Here is a 27,255-nt window from a genome sequence, read left to right as displayed (position 1 = left end):
GTCCCCTGATTTGTGACTCTAACTGGCCCCTCACTAAACTTAACACAGTCACAAGTATATGTGTTAAACTGCCCTTTCTATGGACTATTAGTGTAATACAGAGGTTTACAAATATACTTATCACCTTTTCAACATGTATATCTTTTATAATATGAAATAAATGGATTGATAATTTTATAGTATAGCTCTCATTATATTATGATTCAAATGGCAATATAGGTTAAGACATTGTTTCCTTGACTTCTTTTTTTTAAAGAATGACTTGCAAATGCAGTTGACCTATCTGAAATTAAGATATATGATTTTGTGAGAATTTAATAAGCATCAATTCACTTTATTATTTACATTGTTGCCTTGGTTTCAAATATAGAGAATTCATTACAAATTCTTCAGAGGTACATTTGGATCAGCTTATACATGGAAATTACCTGTCATGTCTTCTAGAACTTTGACAATGTTCTTCAATATTATGGTCTTCCCAATTATATCCTAAAATATAGTGACAGAAAAATGTATGATATATATTAAAAATTGTAAAAAATTTAGTTACCATTTGAAGCAAAACTTAAAATTATGCCTGATTTCTTTCCCATTCTTCTTTCTCAATCATATTACAAAAGAGCATCATTAACCAATGAACAGCTGTCCCCTTATTTGAAATATAAAAGATAACCCAGTCTTACCTATAGTAGTGAGGTTTCTGTAGGTCTCCAGCATCACATCTTTGTAGAGACTCTTCTGGGAAGGATTCAGCAAAGTCCATTCTTCCCAAGTGAAGTCGACATGCACGTCATCATAGGTCAATGCATTCTAAAATATCCCATACATATGTACAACAGAAAGTATGATTTTGACAACACTGTAAATGTGTACTTCTTTGACAGGATAGTCATATAATTCTGGTGCTCCCCATACTTATTCCATGACATAGACATCGTAATTTAATCACCAAATCACTTTAGAAGCAAACTGAATATGAAGTTCACCATTGTCATTTCTGAACCCTTTGAATGGGACATCACCTTGCAAGAGAAATGCCTACTAACCAACAATGAAAGACACATAAACAGATCAACAAACAGTACAGAGTACAGATAAGAGAAATTGTATGAATGATTAATTTCCAACTACCAAAAAGAAACATGAGATGAAAAAGCTGGATGCACTGAATCATTCCTCTAATCCTTGTACTCAGAAGGTAGAGGCATGTCTATCTATCTGCCTCTGAGTTGAATACCAGCCTAGTCCATGCAATCACTTCTATGGCAGCCAGAAATACATGGTAAATACCTCTTTCACATGCTAAAAATCAATCAAACAAACATACAAGTTAGGAATAACTCACAGGTTTTTGCTGAAGTTTCTAGAAAAATTACGCATTCACATTAACTCTTTATTCATATACCAGAAACGTGAAGTGCCACAATTTAAACTGCAACATAAGTAAGATTTTACTAAAAGGCACTGTGTGTTTAAAACGTTACAAATGGACAAATGAAAACAATAGCAATTAATGTACTGATTACAAATAAACAACACAGAGCAGGAAAGAGGGCTAAACAGTAAAGAGTCCTCCTGGTCTTACATACACATGGGCTCAAGGACTTCCGTGGGGGATCATAACTATGTTTTATTTCAAGTTCAATTTTCTAGTACCATCTTTTGATCAATGTAATGACCAGGTACTCACATGGTGCATATCCATGCATCCAAGTAAAATACGCTTTTTAAAATAAAAATTCAAAACAAAACAAACAGGCAAGAAGAAGGTTATGCACCTGCAATCCAATGACTCAGAAGGCACAGGCAGTATTAATGTCATGAATACATCCCGACTTGGGAAACATAGATACCCTCTGTCAAATTTTAAAATTCAAAATATGGGTGATGCTCAGTACAACAGCATATGCTTGATAGGAACAAAACCATCATACAGTATAAAAACAAAAAAGCCTTGAATGCTGGCCCACCTTTAATCTTCAAAATTTGGATCTAAGGTTATGATACTTTGGAAAAGTTCTTCTTTTGTTTTTATAGAAAATGAGACCCTGTGGATTGCTTCTATCCCAATATGGTAGGATAGACCACGACCTCCTGAAAGGTTGCTGTGAACACCTTCAAAAAATTACTTCACCCAACTGATGGATGATTGAGATTAACCTGGCATACAGGTTATACCATGAATGATCTGATTAACAGCATCCCCATTCAGCAGGAAGCAGTTTGGAGAGAAATAACTATGTCCATATTTCCAAATATTGTTTATAAATGTTCTTTTACATTTAAACGGGGATGATATAGATATGAATAATTTGCATTGGTATGGATTTTAAGGTCAATTTGTTATATGTATATGTATTTCTGATCTTGATTAAGGTATTGTGATTGTGTAGTTCATTTTAAAATGTAATGTATAATTAGGAAATATAGGTTACTAATGAATAATCATCAATAATAGTCAAGCTTGTAATCATGTTAGTTAGATTTGCTACATATATAGAGATATATTTCAGTTAGATAGGCATTCCTAATATCTTTCAAAGACTACAGAATATGGCATTTGAATGTTTTAATAACTTAGGGCTTGAGACAGACATGAGACATGTCTGTTTCTGGCAGCACTAGCTACCTCAAGAGGAAGATAGGCATCGAAGAGGCTCCTTATGGAGTTTGATAGCCATTTGGGCAAGAAACTGCTCTTGCCTGGACTATTCCATGGGCTGGACGCAGAGAACCCTCAGAGAGGACTGCTGAACTTGCCTAAAGGTGAGATGATCTTTCAGGGTTCCTGATTCATGAAAGAGTCTGAGAGACATTCTGCAGGACACAGCATATAGTGACAGAACTGTCTTTGAAATTTCCTGCTTCATGGAAATGTCTGCTGGATACTATGGGCCTGCAGGCTGAATATGGATGACCCAATGGTACAGAGGAACTTTGGGTGACTGTCCAGGCAGCAAGATGTCTCTGTGATTTCTAGAGTTTGGAAGTTGCTTATTTCTTGGTTACTTAGGTAGTATCATATCTTTCTGGAGTCTTTGATGGAGTTGAAGAATAGGTAGATAGTTATGGTTTTCCTTTGTTATGATAAAAGATAAAATAGATATAAATATTGTAGCTGTAATTCTTACTTGATAACTGTTTTGTTTTATGAAATTTTACTATGTTAAAGTGAAAGCCTTTCTTTTTTGTTTAAACAGAAAAAGGGGAAATGATGGAGGACTCTCATTGGTTAATAAAGAAACTGCCTTGGCCCATTTGATAGGCCATCCCTTAGGTGGGTGGAGTAGACAGAACAGAAGGATGAGAGGAAGAGGGAAGTAAATCAATTGCCATGCCTCTCCTCTCTGGGGCAGTCGTCATGCCTCTCCTCTCTGGGACAGATGCGATGGAGCCAGCCACCAGGTCAGACATGCTGAATCTTGCCCAGTAAGACACCACTCGTGGTGTTACACAGATTATTAGATATGGGTTAGTCAAGATGTGAGTAAGAGGCTGAAACTAATGGGCCAGGTAGTGTTTAAAAGAATACAGTTTCCGTGTAATTATTTTGGGTGTAAAGCTAAGCATGCCCGAGCTGGGCGGGAAGAAAAGCAGGCCTGCCCGCAGCTCCTTACTACAACCAAGAAGAGGCACATGTTAAAATACATCTTCCTATCTGGGAGGTTTTTTATTCAATCAATTACATTCTGGGTCACTATATGCTCATGGTTATCCATGAAGGAAATTAATTTAGTCACTTCAATGATACTCATAGTCTGCATAAGGCCCTACACTGTTCAAATGTTCAAAGTCTCTTCTGATGCTCAAGGCAATCACTTGACAGTGATTTGTTAGCAGAGGTTTATGTCCTGCCAGGTCCCATAGTCATTCGGTCCCAAAGAAACACACAGAGGTCTACATTAATTATAAACTGGTTGGCCTATTAGCTCAGGCTTCTTATTAACTAATTCTTACATCTTAGATTAGTACATAATTCTTGTCTGTGTTAGCCACATGGCTTGGTACCTTTTATCAGTGAGACATTCTCCTCTTGTTTCCTCTGTGTCTGGGTGACAACTGCAGACTGAGCCTTTCCTCTTCCCAGAATTCTACTGTTATGGTCACCCCACCTATTCTTCCTGCCTGGTTACTGGTCAATCAGGATTTTATTAAACCAAAACAAGTGACAAATCTTTACAAGGTACAAGACCATTGTCCCACAGCAAGTAACATCTTGTAAAAATCAGAAAACAAGTTACATCTTTCCAACAAACAATGGTACAGAATACCATTCATACTCCAAAGTAGAGAAATGGAGACATAATGAGGGAAGATTGAACCAAGACAAGACTGAAGCATAGCAGGACAAACATCAAATTCTGTAGCTCTGTCTCTAATGCACATGGCTTCAGTTTCAAAGGGCTTAGATGGTCCTATCCCTGCAACTTCTCATACATCTCTGTGGTTACTTCTACTCCCCATATTCAGCTAGTTCTCCATAGAAGATGTCTTATAGTTTACGGATCTCAATATCTTGTGGTATCAAGATGCAACCCTGGCTGTTGTGGAATATTATTGTAAGATGTGTCATATTTATTTATGTTGTGGAACAATTGTTTCAATGATGCAAATATGTGCTGCATTCTTTATGTTGCATATGTTTAATTCTGTGAAGCTGTGATACTGGGCTGGTCTAAAATACCTGTTTGGCCTAATGAACAGTCAATAGCTTGGTAGTAAAGAATAAGATGGGCTGGCAGGCAGAGAGAATAAATGGGAGGAGAAATCTTGGAGGGAAAAGGGAAGTATGACCAAGAAAAAGAGAGGAAGGCATGGGCCAGCCACTCAGCCACACAGCAAGCCATAGAGTAAGAAGTAAAAAAGGTATACAGAATAGAGAAAGATAAATGGGACAATTAGTTACAAAAAGCTGGTTAAGAAACCAAGGACAATGGCGATGGGCTTGGACTCTACGGCATGGACGGGCTCTGTGTGAGCCTTGTCAGTTTGGCTGATCACCTTCCTGGACCTGGGGGGAGTTGGGAGGAACTTGGACTTAACATAGGGTAGGGAACCCTGTTGGCTCTTTGTCCTGGAGAGGGAGGGAGTGGGGGTATGGGTGGAAGGGAGGGGAGGGAAGGGGGAAGATGAGGGGAGAAGATGGAAATTTTTAAAATATTAAATAAAAAAATATAAAACAACAAAAAGAAAAGCTGGTTAGAAACAAGACAACCTTAGACCAGAAATTTATAAGAAATAATAAGCCTCAGTGTATGTCATTTTTTGAAGGTGGGTGTAGGTCCCCAAAAGAGTAAAAAGAGCAACAACAATAGGTTTCATCCTCACAGCTTCATGGAATGAACTCTCACAATCTCTTCACTGGGTTTCTGACTCTGCCAAACATGGATGCCAGTAACAATGCTGAAGTGTAACCACAAACTAAGAACACATTACCTTAAATTTTGATTCTTTCTTGTTTTCAGGACGAACACATGATGAGTGGTCCTAAAAATTTTAACTTCTTTTTTTGGGGGGAATATATCCAAGATGCCCTACCATATTACAAAAGTTTAACTTCTTAATTGACAGATACTAACACGCTTGGACCACAAGCATAGCAGGTTTGTATGAAGTTGCTTCCTAGGACTAGGAATCACTTTGCTTACTCCTTACATAAATTGAAGCTTTATGTGGATGGAGTCTTACTCCTGGAGCACCTTGCTAGACTTCCATTCCATGGCAAGGGCCTTCTCTATAATAGTAAGAAACTACTAAAAAATCTCTGCTTGTTTCAGTAATTGGCTGCCACCTGAAACTATCTTTTCATTTTCATTTATTTCAGCCCCAAATGTTTTCTTTTTACTGTAGACCTAAATGAATCATCAGGAATAACCTTCCAACTGATCCAATATTTCATTTAAGGAATCAGCCCATTATTTTTTAATTGTGCTTTACTAAATTTCCAGGTCATAGGCAGATAAAGAAAGATTTTGGAGCCAAAAATATCACACAAATGACCTCTAACTTAATCTGTTATGGAGTCTATCGTTTCCAACTGAAATCCTATGATCTCAATCTCTACTTTCTGGCATTCCTCTTAACATTTCCATCTTCCTGGTTCTACAAGAACAGATAATATAGTTCTGTGTACTACTTTCTATATATTTTGCCACCTAAAGTCTAGATATCTTGTATACTCTTTCAAGAGACATCATTCCAGGTTCTGCCTAGCATCAATGTTACTTTTGGTTGTTCATTCTAACTTGTATTTATGTTTCTCTGATTAAATCCTCTAAACAAAAGCAGCTCATATAACAAGTGGGGTAATTTGACTTCATCACTTCAGAGTATAGGATAGAAAATCAATCTAATAGTTGATGGCAAAAATCCACGGATAAAGATTGTTTCCTGGCTTTCTCTCTTGCCTAGTCACTGTCTCATTCATGCTAAGGTAGCCCCCTTTTGTAGCCTAAGTCCACTTTTTTTTTTTTTTTGGTTTTTCGAGACAGGGTTTCTCTGTAGCTTTGGAGCCTGTCCTGGAACTAGCTCTTGTAGACCAGGCTGGTCTCGAACTCACAGAGATCCACCTGCCTCTGCCTCCCGAGTGCTGGGATTAAAGGCGTGCGCCACCACCGCCCGGCCTAAGTCCACTTTCTTAGGGACATTTCTACCCTCAGTGGAGGAGCCTGTCCACATCAATCATCAATCTCCCAGATACAGCAGTCTATGGTTCTTATGAAAAAAGCCACTATGAATAGAGTTGAACAAATGTCCTTCTGGTAGGATCTTTTGGATATATGTCCAAGAGTGGTATAGCTGGGTCTTGAGGTAGATAGACTCCCAATTTCCCGAGGACTGCATATTGCTTTCCAATTGGCAGGATGTGGAAATGGATCCCCTTGCTACATGTCCTTGCCAGCATTAGCTGTCACTGTATTATGAATCTTAACAACTCAGACAGGTGTAAGATGAATTTTTGATTTTAATTTCCCTGATGGCTAAGGATGTTGAACATGTCTTCAAGTGTTACTCAGTCACTTTAGATTCTTTTATTGAGAATTCTGTTTAGAAGTGTTCCCCCATTAATTGGATTATTTGGCTTGTTTTTGTCTAGTTTCTTGAATTCTTTAATATCTTTGGGAGGAAACCCAGAATCACACAGAGAAATGTGGTATTTACTCACTTATAGGTGGATATTAGCAGTTAAATAAAGTATAATTACAGTAATCACAGTTAATCACAGCACAATCCATAGACACAGAGGCTAAGTAACAAGAACAGCTGTAGGGGAGATGCATGGATCTCCCTGGTAAGCAGAAATAGAATAGATTTTGTGGGTGCACTGGAGGCAGGTGGGGATGGGAAGAAGAAGAATTAGGTGAGCGAGGAAGGGACAGATGTGGAGAAGACAGGGAGAAATGACTGGAACAGGGGAGCTTTTAACAGGGGATGTGGAAACAGTAGTGAAAACTTTCTGGAAACTATAAAGGTGACCCTAGTGAGGACTCCTAGTAATCAAGAATATGGAGGCTGAACTAGCCATCTTCTGTAACCATATAAAGCTCACAGTGGGACTGGGACACCAAGCCAGCTGCAAAACATTCAACCCACACTTGTACTACCTATAAGATATGCTGGGGCACTGGTGGCTCAGAGCTTTCTTAGTGGCCAATAAATGACTGGTCCAACTTGAAGCCCATGCTGTGAGAGGAAGCCCTTAACTGACACTGCCTAGATGGCCAGGAACCAGAACTTGAATGGCTCAGAGAACACAGGTAGAACTAAATACAGCTGACGTAGAAAAAATAACAATAAAATGATTCACAACTCTTTCCTGCTATAATCATAGGTTGGTACTTGGCCTACTTGTTATTAAAGAGGCTTCTTCCAGGGGCTGATAGAAGCCCATGCAGAGATCCCTACCCAAACATTAGCTTGAGCTCTAGGAATCTTCTAGAAAGAGGGTGTGAGTACTGTAGCATTCAGTGGTTGAGGAAATCAGGAGAACATGGCCCACACAAGCAACTAAGTAGGGCATATAGTGGCTCAAAGAAACTGATGTAGAAATTACAGAGTCTTCATGGCTGCATACATGCTATGGTTGTTTAGTTTTGGATGTTTGTGAATCTTCTAACTGTAGGAGTCATGGTGTGTCTGATTTTTTTTATCTGTTCTTAGGATCCTTTTCCTTCTATTGCATTGCCTTGTCTAGCCTTGAAAGAAGAGTTTGTGCCTAGTCTTATTGCACCTTGGTATGGTTTAATTGGTTGATATCCCTCAGAGGTCTGCTCTTTTTTGAAGGGAAAAGGAAGCAGGGAAGCTGGGAGAATGGGGATTTCGTGGGGGAGGGACTGGAATGAGTAAAGGAGGAATTCAATCAGGATATATAGTATGAGATAAGAATAAATACAAATAAAAATAAAAATGCATTTATTCTAAGCTTAATGATCCTTATACTCTGTAGCAGCGCAAACATCGCAAAGTTCCAAAGTCTCTTCTGACACTTAAGACAATCTCCTGACTGTCACATGTTGTAAAAAAAATATTTACAATATATAATAGCACAGGACATATTCCCATTCATAAAAAACAGGAATATGACTGTGTTACAGCTCCCAACTTAGGCAGAGTCATGTGTATGTCACACCAGTTAGAAGAACAGATAGGAAGACCACAAGCACATAAAATTTCCATACTCCCTACATTCCCACAGACACAATCCTCCAGCAACCCTACAGGTGCTACCCCCAAAACCATGTACTCACCCCTATATCAGATGCATAGCCTCTGCTCAAGTGCAGGCCACATCAGCCAAAAAAAAAAACAGGTAAGAAAACTGAGGTGAAGGCTCTCTGCTGGTCTAGAACCTATGCCAGTCACCAGAAATTCACATAGGTTTCTTATCTGTGTATCTCCTCCATTTTTTAATAATCCCACAACACTATCCCCAATCCCACTTCCCTCCTCTTCTCTGTGTTGTAGCCTAAAACTTGGGTGGAGACCCACACACTATCTGCAAGAAGTCTATGGAGGCCACCTTCCATCTGACCTTCCTCATTCTCTTAGTCCCCCTCAACACTATCCTCAAGTTCTCTACCCTCTCCCAAATATGGGCAGACACTCCCTCCTGGAGCAAAGGCCACACCATCTGTAAGATTTCCAGCCCTAACTTGGGATGAGAGCCCCTGTTCAAGCCACATAAAGCAGAAAACTAGAGAGCAAAGAGAAACCAAGGAACAAAACACCCATGCAACAAAGACAAACTGAGAAATTGGTACCAAGACCCACAAATACGTCAAACCCAGATACCTGGACACCAGCATAAAAACACAATCAACAACAGCCAGAGCAAATAGTCACTACCAGATTCCAGGTATCCTACTATTATTGCAAGCCCTGAACATTCTAACACAGTTGAAACACAATTAAATTAAAACCAACTTTATAGAGATAACAGAAGTCCTTAAAGAGGAAGTAAATGAATCCCTTAAAGAAAGCAGAGAAAGGATAAATGAAGTATTGGAGAAAATTAATAAATCCCTTAAAGAAAGACAAAACGTAAACAAAGAAACAGTTGACAGAAATGTTCAAGAACTTAAAATAGAAATAGGAGCAATTTAAAAATGTGAACTGCAGGAATTATGAAAATGAAAATCTAAGTAATTGAATAAGACCTACAGAAGCATGCTTCACCAAAAGAATACAAGACATTGAACAGAGAATTTCAGACTTTAAAAGCATGATAAAAGAAATAGATTATATTGAGCTGTCTTTCAGTAACTCGCCAAAATGACAAACACAAAGGGAAAAAGAAGGGGCACTCGCTATATGTTCTCTAGGCCCTTTAGGAAACATGGAGTTGTTCCTTTGGCCACAGACTTGTGAATCTACAACAAGGGTGATATTAAATTTCTGAAACATAACATCCAGAAAATATGAAACACTAGGAAAAGATCAATCTTAAGAATAAGAGGAAATGGAGAAGAAACACCCCAAAGGCACAGAAATTTCAAAAAAATTCATAGACAAAATCTTTCCTAACTAAAATGACACAGGAGAAAACAGACCACAGAATCAACAAAGTAGGTCTCATAGGAGCTCACAGAGAGTAACATGGCAATCATAGAGCCTGCAGGAGTTTGCATCAGGTCCTCTGCATATATGTTATCATTGTGTAGCTTGGTGTTTTTGTGCAACTCCTAACAGTGGGAGTGGGGGATGTCTCTGACATTAAGATGAAAGAGCTAGTTAATAAGAAGCCTGAGCTAATAGGCCAAACAGTGCTGTAATTAATATAGTTTCTGTGTGATTATTTGGGTCTGTATGCCTGGGAAAAGAATAAGCAGTCTCTGTTTACAAGAATAAATTTTGAAAAGAAAGAAATGTGGACACAGTGAGGGAAGATTGGTTCACTGTAACACTAAAGCTCAGTAGGGCAGACAAACTCTTTAGCTCTGCCTCAGACAGATGGGGATTCATTTTCAAAGAGTTTAGATAGCACTATCCATGTAAAATTATATATATATGTATATATATGTATATCTATATCTATATCTATATATCTATCCTTTGCTACTTCTACTTCCTGTATGTAGTTCTCCATGGCAAATATCTCATAGTTTGCGTAGGTCAACATCCTATCATCTAAAAATACAACTCTGTCTTTATCTTCACAGCTTCATGCAATGAAGTCTCAGTCTCCTCATTGGGTTTCTGACTCTGCCAAAGATAGGTGGATGCAACAGTGTTAAACTGAAACTAAAGAAGAATCTATGACCTATAAATTTTGCTTCTTTCTTTTATCCAGAAAAAAATACAACATGGGTCACTCCTACAATTTGGCTTCTAAGTTGTTATGGATGATACCATGCTTGGATCAGAGTTCCAGCAGCTTCTGCATCAACTTGCTTCCTCGGATTAGGAATCAAGTTGCTTATTCCTTTGAGAAATGGAAGACTTAGATTGATGAAATCTTACCCTAAGTTACCTTCCTAGGCTTCAAATGATAAGAAGGGCCTTCTAGTTAATGGCTCTAAACTTCATGAAATTTTCTCCCTCTTTCACCACAGGACTGCCATTTGAATCTTCCTAGTGTTGTTTTTATCCACAAAACGGACTTTTCATTTCTTTCTACACCACTTTTTTTTCCTGCTGTAGACCGAAATAAATCATCAGTATTAAATACCCAACAGAATCAATACTTTGTTTAAGAAACCACCCAAGTACATTTTAATTATGCCTTACTCAATTTCTCAGGGAATGGAAAAATTTGGGTGATTTGGGAACAAAATATTGTACAAATGATCGATAGATAAATTTTTCATGAAGTCTATTTCCCACTGAAATACGATGAACTCAAGCTCCACTGTCTGCATTACTTTCAACACCCCCATATTCCTAGTCCTACAAGAATAGTTAATTAAGCTCTGTGTACAGTTTTCTATGGCTTTTGCCATCTAAATTCCTAATATCTTCCACAATAAATGCAACATAAAAGAATGCAACACTCTTGCAGCATTAAACAAATATTCCACAGCATAAATAAATGTAACACATCTTCAATTAATTTCCCTATTTGTCTAAATAAAAAAATGAAAGGTTATAACTTTTAACTTTCTCCACAGCTTCCATTTCCTTTCCATTAGCATTAAAAATTAAAGTTAATAAACTACTGTGCAATTTATATCTAGGGGTCTTAATAACCCCTTTCTGTTTATTAAGCATATCTTTTAGGGGGACAGATGAAACATTAACTAATTAATCTTTATCAATAAAAATTGGGAGTCAGATATCAGGAGTAAAAACCTGAAAGATCAGAGTAACAGTGGAAAAGCCACCAGTGAATCTCTCTTCCATTCCTCTATCCAAAAAAGGCCAAGATCCTCTCTCAGACCAACCTTACTACTTCTTGTCTCCTATCGATCCACAGTCCTCCAAATCTCTATGACATCTTTTGTTCAGTAAATAGCTAAGCTCTGTTCTCTGACCCCAAACATGCTTTCATCAAAATATGATCAAACTATCACACAACACCCTGCAACCTCTCATATATCTCACTCTTGCTACTTCTACACCCTATGCACTTCTCCATGTCCCATAGCTTGGGTATCTCAACATCCTGTGGTCTGAAATGTGACCCAGCTTCATCTCCATCACTTCCTGTAGTGAACTCTCACAATCTCTTCTTCACTGGAGCTCTGGCTCTGCCAAACATAGATGGGCAAAATAGTGATGACCTGATCACAAAAGAAGAATCCATGACCTTTATATTTTGCATCTTTCTTGTTTTCTAAATCAGTATGACATAGGTAATCCTGCCAAGATTTGATGGACTCTACCAAGCTTGAACCAAATTTGCTGCAAGTTCTATATGATGTTGCTCCTGGGACAAGGAATTACTTTGTGTACTCCTTCCAAGAATTAAGGGCTTAGTTAGATGCAGTCTTACACTCAGAGCATGTTGCTAGGCTTCAAATGTACAGCCAGGCTCTTCCCTTTAATGGTGCTAAAACCTTTGATAATCTTTGCACCTTTCTCACCACTAGACTGCCATCTGAAACTACCTAGTATTGTTTTTCTTAACAAACTACACTTTTCTGATGTGGGATGTCCCTCTGAATGCTGTGAATATCTGTTGCTTTTATTGGTTGATGAATAAAGCTGTTTTGGTCTATGACAAGGCAGAACATAGGTAGTTGGGAAACCAAAACAGATACAGAGAGAAAGAAGGTGAAGTCAAGGAGACTCCAAGAGCTGCAGGAGGAATAAGATGTGAGGTAACAAGTCATGAATCATGCAGCAAAGCAGATATATACAAAATTTTAAATGTGAGAGCTAGCTAGTAATAGTCTGAGTCATTGGCCAAATATTTATAATTAATATAAGCTTCTGAATGGTTATTTGGATATTGAGGACACTCAGACTTTATATTTATCAAAAATATAAGATAATGGCAATTCCTAGGATCAATACACTTATAGCTTACAGGATGATGTGGGATTCCCCTCTGTAAGCTATAAATGTGTTTTATTCACATTGGTTAATTAAAAAAACTGCTTTGGGCTTATGGCAGCTCAAAATAGAGCAAGGGGGGAATTCCAAGCAGAGATAGAGGTAAAAGGAAGGCAGAGTGAGGGAGATGCCATGTAGCCACTGAAGGAGAAAGATGCTGGATGGAACCTTACTGTTGGGTCACAGCCATGTGGTAATACACAGATTAATAAAAATAGGTTAATTTAATATGTAAATGTTACTTAATAAGAAGCCTAAGCTATTGGATATGCAGTCTCATAATTCATACAATTTCTGTAGAATTAATACAAGTCTGATCAGTGGGGAAATGAACAAGCACCCTCTGTCTATACCAGGATATAATGAAGGTTGCATGCTATACAGCATTTACAAGATTAATGTCTAAGTTCAACTGTCCTGTTAAGCATTCATGATTCCTTAACTACTAAGCAATCATACAAAGAAGCACAAATCAGCCTGAATGCTTCACTGCTTGAGGGAATGCAACAATGTGTGAAGAACTGGGAGGCATACTATGACCCAGGAACCATGTACTTTAACCTGAAAAACCTATGACACAGGTCTCTCAAGGCAGTTAGGTCAGGGGTCAACTCCATGGTTCCCTGAAGAGCCTACTGCCCACTAAAATCCTATGACCTTGACCTCCACTGTCTGCCCTTACTCTCAACATTCCCATCTTCTGGGTGCTAAAAGAACAGCTGATTAAGCTCTTTGTCCAGTTTACTGATATCTTAAGCATTCTTCTTGGAGTCAACATTCCCAGGTCCTTTGCAGCAGCAAAATCCTCTTAGAGTCCCATTTTGGTTCCAACTTTCTTCTTTGTTGCTGTTATTAAATTATGCAATCAAAAGCAACTCAGGAAATTAACATGTTAATTTGGTTGTTAACCATATTTCACAATTCCTCCTTATGACAGCTTAGGATACTCAAGCTAATAAAGGTAAAAAATGTGGAACCATTGTTTTCTGACTTTCCCTCTTGCTTTGTCAGACTGGGGTTCAGCTAGCTCTCCTATCAGAGCTGCTTGTTCAGAAATATTGCCAACTCAATGGAAGAGCCTTCCTATATCAATCAAAATCAACACAATCTCTCTCAGATACCTTAATCAGGTATTCTTATCTAGGCATACTCTCAACTGGTATTTTCTCAGATCACTCTAAGCTATGTCATGCTGATAGCTGAGGCTAATTAGAAGAAAGAGACAATAATATACAAGAAGGTTTTAATGATCGAAAGGTAATATACTAATCATACCAATCACTTAAGCAACAAAAACAGAAATATGAAGATAGATATGCCAGGAAATAGAAAGAGACAAACATCTAAGATAAAGAAGAGAAAACTTAAACTATCTCTCCACAGAAATTTCCCAAACCAACAAAAACTCACGGAACTCATACCATGATTAATCTGAATACAAAATTGGTGAGACCATTAACTTCCAGAAAATGGACAATATACTTAGATAATAATGAATCAAAAACAACATAGATGGGTAGCACTGACAAAGACATATTATGCTCCTTTAAATAAAAACAACAAGATTCTAACCAAAATCAAACTCTAAAAAAATCACTCATCTTATACATTTTAGTTCTTTATCCTTTACCAAAAATAGAAAATGGCTTCGGTGAGTAAGGCTGTTCCACCAAAATTGGAGATATTCACTTGAAACCTTCTCATGTTTTAACTTTGTAGAAAAATGGTTTTGACTACTACAAAATATCTCATTATTTTATAATAAAGAAAAGTATGTCTATTAGGAGCACTTAGAAACCACTTTGTTCCCCTTGATTGATGATTGCTTGTACATCTGCAATCAGATTGAGGAAATGAAAACATTTTAAAACAAAAGGCAAGATAACAGATATTTAATGAATCAATGCATACCTAAAGCAACTTGTTTTACTCTAATTGCTTTATAAGTCACAAGCACTTTTGAAAATGATTTTATTGTTACTTGTTGCATATGTTTGTGCAAGAGTGAGAATGTCTTCCATATGTATACAAGTAACACAATAAAGAGGGGTTCAGATGCCCTGAATCTGAAATGGTAGAGTTATGAGCCTCACAACATAAGTGTAGGAATCTGAACTCAGGTCACCTCCAAAATGAGTATGTGCTGAGCCACCTGTCAACATTCATAATACCTTTTATCCAATAAACCAAAAGTCTCTCACAGATTAACAACAAGAGCAACAAAACCTAAATAAATAAAGAAGTAAATAAATGATCCTTAGAAACATGATGCATCAATATTAAGATGATGTGTATGTTAAATTTGCACCATAAATAAGTACAGTACAATGACAGTTCCCAACAATTTATAACAGAAAAGCTGAAAACAAAGTTAGATTTGTATTGGAAGCACACAGAGTAATCAATGTGATTATGAAAAAAATAGTACACAGACTGACATAATATGACTTCTTTCTGGGTGGTGGCATATACCTTTAATCCCAGCACTCAGGAGGCAGAGACAGGAGGGTCTCTGTGAGTTTGAAGCCAGCCTGGACTACAAAGTGAGTTCCAGGACAGGCTCCAAAGCTACAGAGAAATCCTGTATAGGGAAAAAAATTACCACAAAGCTGATCAATCAAGAATGTGTATGATATTTGGGAAAGAATAAACAGAATGGAGAAAAAAGCCAAGAACAAAGGCAGGAAAATATAGTCAGATATTAATCAAAAGACCAAAGAAAAAAACTTACTCAGGAAATGTGTGATCTTGACAAATGTTATCCAGCTACCTATGATTCTATGTGCATAGAAATTAAATAAATAAAGGCTTCACAATTTTCACAAAATTACCTCAAAGTGATTCTTAAACTGTTGTTTCTGACCCTCCAGCTACTGGTATTTCCTCCAGAGAGACCCCATGCTCTAGATCCCTCTCTGAAAAAAGAGATGATCTACTGATGTGGTTCTTCAGCCCCTTAGACCTCCTTGTGTTTTCAGGTAAACCCAGCCCCACTGATGCCCAATCCCAAAACAATATAGAATAATTTCTGCTACCTGTCACATGGATTATAGCACAAGATATAGATTCTGCTCTATCTACCTGCCCAACACCATACACACCTAAGAAACCTCTGCACCTCAGAAACTCCCTTTGACCCCTGGAACTAAACATCACTGAATCACACCATTGCAGTTGGGGGTAGCAGAAAGTTAGAAACATTTTAATCATGTATTACTAAATCAACATCACTGTAGTTCTATCAGCTTTTAAACTACTTGAAACATTTATAAGACAAACTTGAAAGTAGACTGTAATATTCAGAACTTCTAGAAACCAGATTATCAGTTTTCAAATCTGTCTTCCGACTGTACACTAAAAGCATGAAACTGTGTGTACAATGGACAGTGAGACTAAAGCATTATATCCTACCATGCAAGGGCTGTAGAGGCTCCCTCTCCCCAGGAAATCCATACACAGGGAGGCTCAGAGGACAAGGAGCATGGCCCAGATCATTACACAGAGCAATAGAACCACAGCCTGGCAAATGGTACATCCAAATCCCAGCAGAAATGACAGATCGACAGACCGTCTCTGAACACCCTACACTTACTATGGCATAGCTTGTGGTCTTCCTTACAGCTCATTACAACAAAAGTAGAGAAATCCTGAAAAGAACCTGCAAGCTACAGCCACTATTATTCCTGCTTGCTAAGACTTTCCAGAGTCCCTCACTGGTTAAGACCACCCTGCTGGGCCTCAGAATATTATCAGTTCCCCTAATGGGTGACCAGCGATCAAATGACTCAGACAGCACAGTACTTCCTACTCTGTCCACCCAGCCCAGTAGGCAGGGCTTTAGTCCAGAAAGTTTGTATTTTAGTACACATTCTTCCACTTTTCTAGAGCATACCCTGTTCCTCATCCAAAGCACATTCCATTACACACTCAATGTGTAGTGCAGCAAACCCATCGCCTCATACCTGGGAAATCCTGCAGCCAAACACAAGTCACATTCAAAACTGTTGTTAAATAAAAATGGACCATGAATTAGAAGATAATAAAGGGTCATGGGAAGGCTTGGGGACAGGAAAGAGAATGTGGATATGATATAGTAATAATCTCAAAAAATTGAAAAGTTGAAACAGGATTTATGGCCATGTGCTTCAGAAACAAGGGATTTATATTAGAGCACATCAAAGATTTCTCAAACCTTTTTTATCTCAGAGTGTATATTTAAAACCAGTAAAATAACAGTCCTGTTAGGCAGGGCCTCATTTTACTCAGATCTATTTTTTTTGAACTATTGGAACTATAGCAATTTGGTTTCATGATAAGTTTGGTTCTTTATACAGATTCTTGATTGCCTGGTCTGTGGACATCAATAAATGACCACCAGAACATCTGTGGAGCACCTAAAATTGATTACCTGGTTCCACAATGCTAATCTCAACTACTGTTGAAGTAGGAAAGTTCTTAGCCACTGTCCTGTCTCTCCCTTTCTGCATTGTGAATCTACCAGCTTCAAGCTTGACCTATATACTCACCCTCTTCATCTATAATCATACACTGAAAGTCAGAGAGACTGGAGGTCACTCATCACCTTGTTTATTTTTCCTTCTCACTGACCAGTCAAGGCCCAGTCCCGAAGAAGTTGAAGGACTACCTATCCAGCACTGGGCAGCAGAGACAGGAATAGGTTTTCAAACCAATTCCTAACTACATAGTGTGAGGCAACAATATTGCAAGCTCATAGTCTCCCCCACTTCACCAACCTCAGAGGCCAAGGGCCACTACCCAAGTCACCATGAAGAACAATAGAACCTCTATGGCTCATGGTTCATCCCTGTCCAAGCAGCTCTGACAGCTCAGCCAACCTCCTCTTCCTGGTCTGGGGACAGTTGCTCCTACATTCACCATGGCATGGCTTGTGGTCCTCCTTACAGTTCCATTCAGCAGAACAAGAGAATTCTGGATCGAACCTGTAAACTACTTCTGGTGCTCCTAATTGCCAACCAGAGTCCCTCTAGGACCACCCAGCTGTGATGTAGGTGTGTCTTCTATCTATCTGATGATTTCATTGGATAATTAATAAAAAAACTGCCTGGCCCATCTGATAGACCGGCCCTTAGGTGGGTGGAGTAGACAGAACAGGAAGAAGGAAGTGAGGTAGATGGCTCAGTCAGATTCCACGCCTCTCTTAAGTTAGGCAGACCGCCGTGCCTCTCCTCAGAGAGATGCCAGACTCGATGAAGCTCCAGCCCAAGATGGACGTACGCTAGAATCTACCTGGTAAGGCACCACTTTGTGGTGCTACACAGATTATTAGATATGGGTTAGTCAAGATGTGAGTAAGAGGCAGAAAATAATGGGCCAGGCAGTATTTAAAAGAATACAATTTGTGTGTTGTTATTTTGGGGCATAAGCTAGTCAGGAGGCCGAAAGCAGGGTGGCGGAAACGCAGCCCACAGCTCCTCACTACACAGCTGGGCTTCAAGACATTAGCAGTTACCCTACTGGGCGAGCAGAGATCAAATGTCTCAGAAAGCAAACATCCTCTAGATTTGTCCTTCCACACTATAGTCAGACAAGACCCTAATCTGGGAAATTTGTAGTTTAATAAAACCTTCCATTTTCCCAGAGCACTTCCTGTTCCTCCTCTAAGACACTGGGTCCTGTGTGTGGTATGTGTACCCATGAAATGGCCAGACAGGACATTTATGGAACATCTAAAATTGATCACCTCACTACACACAGCTAATGTCAACTACAGTCACAGCAGGAAAGCTTTTATGCTTCTTCTTCCCATCCTTTGTCTGTTGTGACTACACTGGCTTTACAGTTGGTCAGTGAACTCAATTCTTACACAGGTCCCACTTCACTTGTAAATTAACAATAAAATCTACAGAAATTGGAGGATACTCATTCACTGATCTATTTCTCCTTCACACAGACCAGTCAAGTTCCAGCCTGGAAGGAATTGCAGGACTGTCTTTCCAGCACTAGGTAGCAGAGGCAGGATTAGGTGTTCACAGCAATTCTCAGTTACATAGTAGGATGCAAACCTGAGCTACAGGAGACATTAGTCAAAACCAGTTGTTCTCAATCTTCCTAGTGCTGTGACTCTTTAATACAGTTACTCATGATGTAGTGATCTCCCCACCTATAAAATTATTTTTAATGCTACTTCATAACTATATTTTTGCTACTGTTATGAATGATAATATAAATATCTTTACTTTCTGGTGGCCTTAGGCCAGTCCTGGTGATAGGTTCATTTGATCCCCCAAAAGCAGTCATGGCTGACCAGGTTGAGAATCACTACTCTAAACTGATACAAATAAATAGATGAATAAATAAACAGCACTTAATAAATGGAATGAAATTCAAAAACTGGGAAACATGGGAAAATAGAAACAAAGAGATTATAGCAGTCATGCCATTGAAGAAAATGAAATCTAAAAATGATAACCAATAATTGACTTCTTAAAATTATAAAAAAAAAGTGATTGAACACTCAGTGATACTAACTTTGAAACAGAGTAAGCACTTCCCTGGTAGGGAGAATGCCATTAGTAAGAGAATGCAAATGTTAGCTGCTTGAGTGCTGTAAGCTGAGACTTGGAGTTACGGCCAATGGCCTGTGTCTCAAACATCTGAATTGACTTCACTGTGTCAACCAAGATTGAACATATCTGCATGGGAGAGTTCACTTATTGGAAACTAAATACTTAGGAGTTCAAGCTCTCCCTAAACTGTACACCTACCAGTGTCTGTCTTCATTCACAAAGAAGGAATTAATGTATGATGGTAATTACACATTTAGTCACTCACTGTGCCCCATCAGGCCCTTCTTTGTTTTTTTTTAATATTTATTTATTTATCATGTATACAACATTCTGTCTGTGTGTATGCCTGCAGGCCAGAAGAGGGCACCAGACCCCATTATAGATGGTTGTGAGCCACCATGTGGTTGCTGGGAATTGAACTCAGGACTTCTAGAAGAGCAGCCAGTGCTCTTAACCTCTGAGCCATCTCTCCAGCCCCAGGCCCTTCTTTGTAATGAACACCCCTGCAGCCCTTGGCCTTAAACTTCAGTCTAAGATCTAGCTATTCCCTAGTGTGTTTACCCCCTGCAATGTACACAGTACATTCCTACTCTTCTGGTCTGAAGGGAGAAGCCATGCTCCACATGTAAATCCTTTTATTGTTACTGCAATGGACAGTCCCACTGTATGACCCAAACTGGTCATTTTAGAGCTTGGTGGAGCAGCATATGTGTCATCTAAGAATGTATGATGGTTAGCCAAGGGTATAGCAAGGGCAATGACCTGTGGGGCTGCAGACAGGATTCAAGTCCACCTCAATCAGCACAGGGGACACTGAGTCACAACTGCTTTCCTAAGAGCTGAAAAATGCAGCTGTTCTAGAATTATTATACTCTCCTGGCACACAAGGTTGTGACCCCATAACAGCCCCAGAGCCCCAGGTCAGAGACCTTTGATGGGGTAGTGGGTCTTCTGGCTGGTGGTAAATCATGGTTGTCTCATTTGTTATAGGAATGTACCTTAATGGCTGATTAATCCTGGTGAACAAACATTTTCATCTCATCATACTAATCTCTAATAGGCATGGTTCTCATGCTACTCATCTTTGGATATTTGGGATGCAACCCTCCCTTACTTAACTTATACTTTGTGTGACATAGTATCTCCTAAGTACCGGTAAATCCTAATACCATTAATTCTAGTATCAGCTATACTCATCTACATCACAGTTTAGTAGCGGAGCACTACTCTACAAAGGAGAAATCGTTTACAAGCCGCACAAAATTAACCACAGATGTATCCCAAACCTAAATGTTAAAAGTGCAGAATTTCTGAAGACCCAGGAGAGTCCAGGAGTCTCCACGTTTGGAGAATGCGCTGATATCTCTGCACATTCGACGATATAAACACGACAGACACCACTATCTGCGGCTCCCCACGCTCTGCTCTGTGCAGACACAGCCCAGGCAGTGAAGGGATTCAGAGGCTGCCAGCAGAGAGCTGCAACTTTAGGACTACTGAGGCAGGAAGACGCTAAACTCTGTGTCTGTCCGCTAGCTCCCACCCACCACACCAGCGGAGAGCCTCAGCGGCTGCTCCACCTAGTTTAGAGACAGCGGCCCCTCGCTCACCAATCGCGGCCACTCCTCCGTCTATGGAGAGCAACCCCTCACTCACCATGGTGCAGCTGCCAAGCTGACAGGCTCTATACCCAAAAGAGAGCCCAAGCCGCAGAGCTTGAGAAAGCAGAAATGGATCTGAAGTTAGGCTCCCGGAAGAGCCCTCCCATCTGACTGGCGGGTCAGATGGAGGTTCTGATTGGCTGGTGGGTCTGAGTGATGGGACAAGATGAGCCAAACAAAAGGGACTCAGCACCATGGTCCAGCGCTGGCTTCTAAAGACAGACCCATCCCAGATTGGCTGAATATTTACGCCAAATTCAACAGCAAGTCTCTTGCTAATGTAAATCAATGTGTTCAGTTTTAAAAGGTAGCATACAATTTCAGAAAATTAACTAAAACTAAACTAAATAACCTGGCATTAAAAAAAGAAATGAACTGGTTGGTGGAGGCATAACCCCAAAACTCCACAAAGAAGGCAGGCAGGTCTCTGTGTTCAAGGCGAGGCAGCTAGCAATGCTACACAGAGAAACCCTGTCTTGAGAAAAAAAATCAAAAAAATTTTTGAGAAGCTGCGTTTGAGCTTCTGCTGGTGAGTATTTATTTATCTGACATATGTGGGTTGTGGGAAGGGATTTCTAAAAGAAATGGTCTGTGGCCTGAAGAGGCTGCAGGATCTGAGAATGAATTCCAATGGCCACCAGCAGAAGTGAACTGAGGTGTGGCTTCACGTCCCTGGAAGAGGAGTGTAGCTAGCATTGACCTTGCCAATAGGTCCCAGTCATGTGTTAATTTCAGGGCCTGAAGTTCCTCAAAAGGGAAAGAATGGTGACCCTTGCTTATCTAAATGCCTGACTTTGTGGAAAGGACTTGTGGGAAGCAGGCAGCACTTGAAACTCAGGTTTCTTGTCTTAGTCTTGCCTTCTGGACCTGTTCCCCTCAGAATGCTCCCTCTCAATAGGGAAGGGCATGACATCTTACTCTTTCCCCAGGATAACTTCCTACCTACCATTCTTGTTCTGTACCGATTCCTAACCCTAAATGAACTCTTCCACTGTAAATAAATAAAGTAAGCAAATATGTGAACAGATGAATGAACAAAAGGATGAACAAACCAACCAACAAACAAACAAAGAAAAAGTTCACAGTTGTTAATTGACTTTTGTTTTCATAATGAAAACTTTTAACATGTGACCTAGAAAGTGTCTGGAGCATAAGTTTATACTCAACTCTCTCTCTCTCTCTCTCTCTCTCTCTCTCTCTCTCTCTCTCTCTCTCTCTGTCTCTCTCTCTCTCTCTCTGTCTGTCTGTCTGTCTCTCTGTCTCTGTCTCTCTCACACACAGAAACACTTGGATGAATTTAAAATTAAACTAAATATACAATAAAAGGAAGCAAACACCCTTAATATCATCATCCCGTCACTCAGGAGGCAGAGTGAACTCTGTGAACTCTGAAAGTCATGAAGAATAGCAAGAGTTCCTGCTGCATTTTGTCAAGTTTTTCTCATAAAATTTTCATCTTTTATGATCATGTGAGAGTCTAGCTTTTTTTGATAGATGTGCACATGTTCCTTCTAGTTCTACTGGCTGTACAGCTTTGACAATGGAAGCAGGTTGGATTTCATCAAAGACATTGTCTGCTTTTTTATTTCACCTTTGTTTGCTATTAAGTGCCATTTAGATGCACTTTTGTAATTCTTTTGTTTTTTTGTGTCTTGTTTGTTTAGTTTTTTGAGGCAGGGTTTCTCATTGTAACACACCTGGAACTTGCTTGATAAATGAGGCAGTCCTTGAACTCACTGATATCCTCCTGCCTCAGCATCCCAAGTGCTAGGATTGCAAGTATTATGTTACCACTGCTCGCCTTTTCCTAATTCATTTTTGTTGGTGGTGGTGGTTGAATAGTCCAAGAATAAAAAAATAAAAATGTAGATTTCAAAAATAAGTATGTAGAAATAAAGAAATATAAAGTTATAAGTCTATGAAAATGAGAACAGACTATCAGCAGCTTTCTCAGCACATGAAGGATCATTCATTCACAGTGAGGATGTCTGGATTTTCTCAGATTTTCTCAGATGCTTGGGAAGCATAGGTCATTTTACAACTGGCTGTTTTCATTTACAAGGCCAGAGCTTCTCCCTACAAATTGAGAGTAGTGTCCTGGCCATCCCTGATAAATGACAGATGTGAACTGAGTTAACCTTTAGGAGACAGAGATGTGTGACCTTTGGGATAGACACTGTCTCCATTATGGAAAACTGGTGCCACCAGAGGAGAGGCAAAAGACTGTAGTTTACACCTGGGGGTACCAGGAGACGGTGGACAAATACAATGGGTTAATTAATGAGCTCTGATAATGGAGGTTGTAAAGTATGGCTGTCAGTATCTGAGTTTTACCTTGAGATAGTGTGAAAAGCTTTCTGCTATCTCCTAAATTCTCAGCCTAAGAACAAGTTAATCCTAATTTATTAACCTTCTAGTATTACTAGCAGTCCCTTTCTGACTAATTACTAAAGACATCTGTTTTATTGCAATTAGTGACCTTCATTGTAAACATGATGGCTACCTAGTTACCCATTGACATTAACACTCCGCTAACCAACCCAAGGGTCAGGGCAAGGTTGTAAAAATTCTTTTGTTCAGAGCTAATGCTTGGTGTCTCTACTATAAAAAGTGGGTTCAGAAATCGGCCTTTTGGCACAACCTAACAAACACCATCTCTGGCTGTGTTCTCAGCTAGCTGATAAGCTTCTGTGCCCCGTGGTGTTTTATATTTATTTTTTTTTATTTTTAAGTTTGCTTCTGGTTTTCCTAGGATCTGGTTTCTGGAATAAAGTTTGTTTCTGGTGTGTTAGACTTGGTGGTGTTTTTTTTTTAAGATTTATTTATTTATTATGTATACGACGTTCTGCCTCCATGTATGCCCACATGCCACAGAAGGGCACCAGATCTCATTAGGGATGGTTGTCATCCATCATGTGGTTGCTAGGAATTGAACTCAGGACTTCTGGAAGAGCAGCCAGTGCTCTTAACCACTGAGCCATCTCTCCAGCCCCTTGGTGGTGTTTTCATCTTTGCACGACCCCCCTGGACCCAATAGTGTTCGTGGTATTTTGTTTTTTTGTTTTTCGAGAAAGGATTTCTCTGTAGCTTTGGAGCCTGTCCTGGAACTAGCTCTTTTTTTTTTGGTTCTTCAAGACATGGTTTCTCTATAGCTTTGGAGCCTGTCCTGGAAATAAACCTTTTAGACCAGGCTGGTCTCAAACTCACAAAGATGTTCCTGTCTCTGCCTCCCAAGTGCTAGGATTAAAGGCATGTGCCACCAGCACCAGGCAGAACTAGCTCTTGTAGACCAGGCTGGCCTCAAATTCACAGAGATCTGCCTGCCTCAGCTTCCCAAGTGCTGGGATTAAAGGCACCAGGCTAGATTTTTTTCCCTAATTCTTGAATGGGGGTAACTACCAAAGACATTTCTTCCTACTTGGTTTGTGTTTGATTGCTTGCTGTGTTGAGTTTTTAGATCATCTGTTCCTTGGGCCCTAGGATCCACACCTGTCCCCTGAGGGCACCTAGTGGGAGTGAGACTCAGACTAATAAGATTCAAGGTCACCACTGCTCACTAAGGTCTTGAACTCCTGTTTGAACCATTAAAGGGTGAGGCTACAACTTGACTGGTCTGCTTAGATATGCTTTTTTTTAGTTGAGAAAGTATTTCCCTGCCTAACAGTCCTAGCTGTACTGCACCTAGTTCTTATAGACCGGGCTAGCCTGGAAATCACAGGGATTCACCTGCCTCTGCCTCCCAAGTTTTGGGATTAAAGGCACATGCCACCACCACCCGACCCAGGTAGACATGCATATTTGCTACCTCCTTGCTGAAGTTGGGAATACCTTCTTGTTGAAGTTGGGAAATTGCTAAATTCAGTCATTTTTGGGTTTCTTAGCAGAAAACCAAAAAAAAAAAACCCTTTATTTGCCTTGTTTTAGTTCACATTTTAACTTGGTTTTTTTTTTTGAGACAGGACCTGTCTTTCTATTTGTGCTTCAGAGAAACTATTTCATTACCTGGCCAGGACTTTCTTCTGAACACTGCTGCTGCAATTATAATTTATTTATTTTTATTTTTTTAATTAGTCTAAAAATGTAATTTTCATGCAATTACAATTTAAAAAGGAAAACTAAAATTAAAATAAATAATCTGGGATTAACAAAGAAAAAAGGGAAAAAAGCAGCATTTTCTTTCTTTCTTTCTTTCTTTCTTTCTTTCTTTCTTTCTTTCTTTCTTTCTTTCTTTCTGTTTTCTTCTTTTATTGTTTGTTTGAGGCACGGCTTCTCTGTGTAATAGCCATAGCCATTCTGGAACTCACTTTATAGACCAGGCTGTCTTCTTGGTAACATTCAGGGTTTTTTTTTCCTTATTTCCTATCTGTAAATCAACATTTCTTCTCTTTCTCTATTTTGTTTAATTTATGTGTTTTTTGGGTTTTTTTTTCTCTGTTCTTGAAACTGAAAGACCTGGATACATCCAGTCTCGCTAGCAGGAAAAAGTAGACCCAAAAATCTAAGCAGGGAGAGAAGAATCAGAAATCTAGGATTAGCTGGTTCAATGACTCTGTTTCAGGAAATAACTGAAGATAAAGTTAGATTGTAATTTTGAGAATAATCTTGAGAAACAGGGAGTTGCCCCCTTGTGATTATCATTGATATTATTGGAATACTCTGTTTCAGGAACTAGCTGATAATAATCTTGAGAAACAGGGAGTTGTCCCCCTGTGATCTTCACTGGTATTTTCAGGATTTTTTCTGACACCGTCCCTACCCCTTCATATTACTGGGCTGTGGTTTCTTCCCTTAAAAATCCCTTCTCCAAGTTACTTGGGGTTGAACTCCTCTCCTGTGTGGGTTATGAGTCTCAGCCCCATTGCACTGGTCTTGTCAAATGAACCTCATGTGATTACAGCAAGATGGTCTCTCGTAAGTTACTGAAGGGTGGTCGTGTTATCCCAAGACTTGAATGAGAGTCTCCCCTCACTGGGGGTCTTTCAGAACTAGCTCTTGTAGACTAGGCTGGCCTCAAGCTCCCAGAGATTTCCTTGTGTCTGCCAGATATGGCACCAGTCCCCTCTAATGCTTTCATCTTGGTCTTATGGGCTTCATGCTCTCAGTAATGCATGAAAGACTCCAGTGTGCAGACCCTTGTCTGTCATGGTAGCAGCACTCAGGAACTGGAAATGCAAAGATCAGGAGATCATCCTTAGCAACACAGCTAATGTGAACCATCCTGTTAGGAAACAGACCCTCCAAAAGAAATCAATAAAATGACATTTTTACTTTTTATGTCTGAAGTAAAAACATTCAAAACAAATCACTATGTCAATATTATTCCTGGAAATGATATCCAATTGGGAATTTTAAAAATTATTCCACAGCTGTTTTAATTTTTAGTCTAAGAAGGGGCGGTGAGTTTGTAAAAATAGAACAATAGAAAGAGAACCCCAAGCAAGCAAGTGGTTGCCATGGTGAAATGTCTTTGAAAGGATCCTTAGATGGAACTGCCCTTGCCACCTTTCTCCCTCCCTCCCTGAGTCCCTAGATCTATCTATCTATCTATCTATCTATCTATCTATCTATCTATCTATCTATATCTATCTAATCTATATGTATATGTATGTATGTATGTATATATACCATTCTAGATCTCAATTATATCCTCATAGGAACTTCTCTGTTTTTCTTGATTTTTTTACTCAGTCTGTCTTCCACATTTCTTTTCTTCTCTCTCTCTCTCTCTCTCTCTCTCTCTCTCTCTCTCTCTCTCTCTCTCTCTCTCTCTCTCTCTCTCTCTCTCTAACCCTCTCACCCTAGACAGGAAGATAAAGGTTTACAGTATTTTTCTTTACACATATAGTGTATTGTCACAATGTAGAGAACATTGATTTCAAATCATGGTCTTCTAAAGGCTAGAAGACTGAGAACAAAATGGACCTTGAATATATGGCTCATAGTGTCTACCATCTTGCTGAGGTCAGCACTCATCAAGGTGGTTACCAGAGGCAGGCTCCTAAAAGCTTTTATCTTGGTGAAGTCAACACCCATGCTGTGTGCAAAGGTCCTTC

General features: G+C 39.3%; 1 protein-coding gene across 1 annotated transcript; it reads right to left on the bottom strand.

Moving 5' to 3' along the window:
* Window positions 1–424: 424 nt before the first annotated feature.
* Window positions 425–17,480, bottom strand: LOC119824416 (zinc finger protein 431-like). Its single transcript, XM_042055861.1, has 4 exons — window positions 17,402–17,480; window positions 15,087–15,145; window positions 684–810; window positions 425–489 (listed from the first exon to the last, which is right to left on the bottom strand). The coding sequence occupies exons 1-4, from the start codon at window positions 17,478–17,480 to the stop codon at window positions 425–427; spliced, it is 330 nt and encodes a 109-aa protein (XP_041911795.1).
* Window positions 17,481–27,255: the final 9,775 nt, after the last annotated feature.

Source organism: Arvicola amphibius, chromosome 10, assembly GCF_903992535.2.
Source record: "Arvicola amphibius chromosome 10, mArvAmp1.2, whole genome shotgun sequence".
Taxonomy (NCBI): Eukaryota; Metazoa; Chordata; class Mammalia; order Rodentia; family Cricetidae; genus Arvicola; species Arvicola amphibius.
The sequence above is the reverse complement of the archived record's forward strand: the minus strand, read 5'-3'. Positions and strand labels throughout refer to the sequence as shown.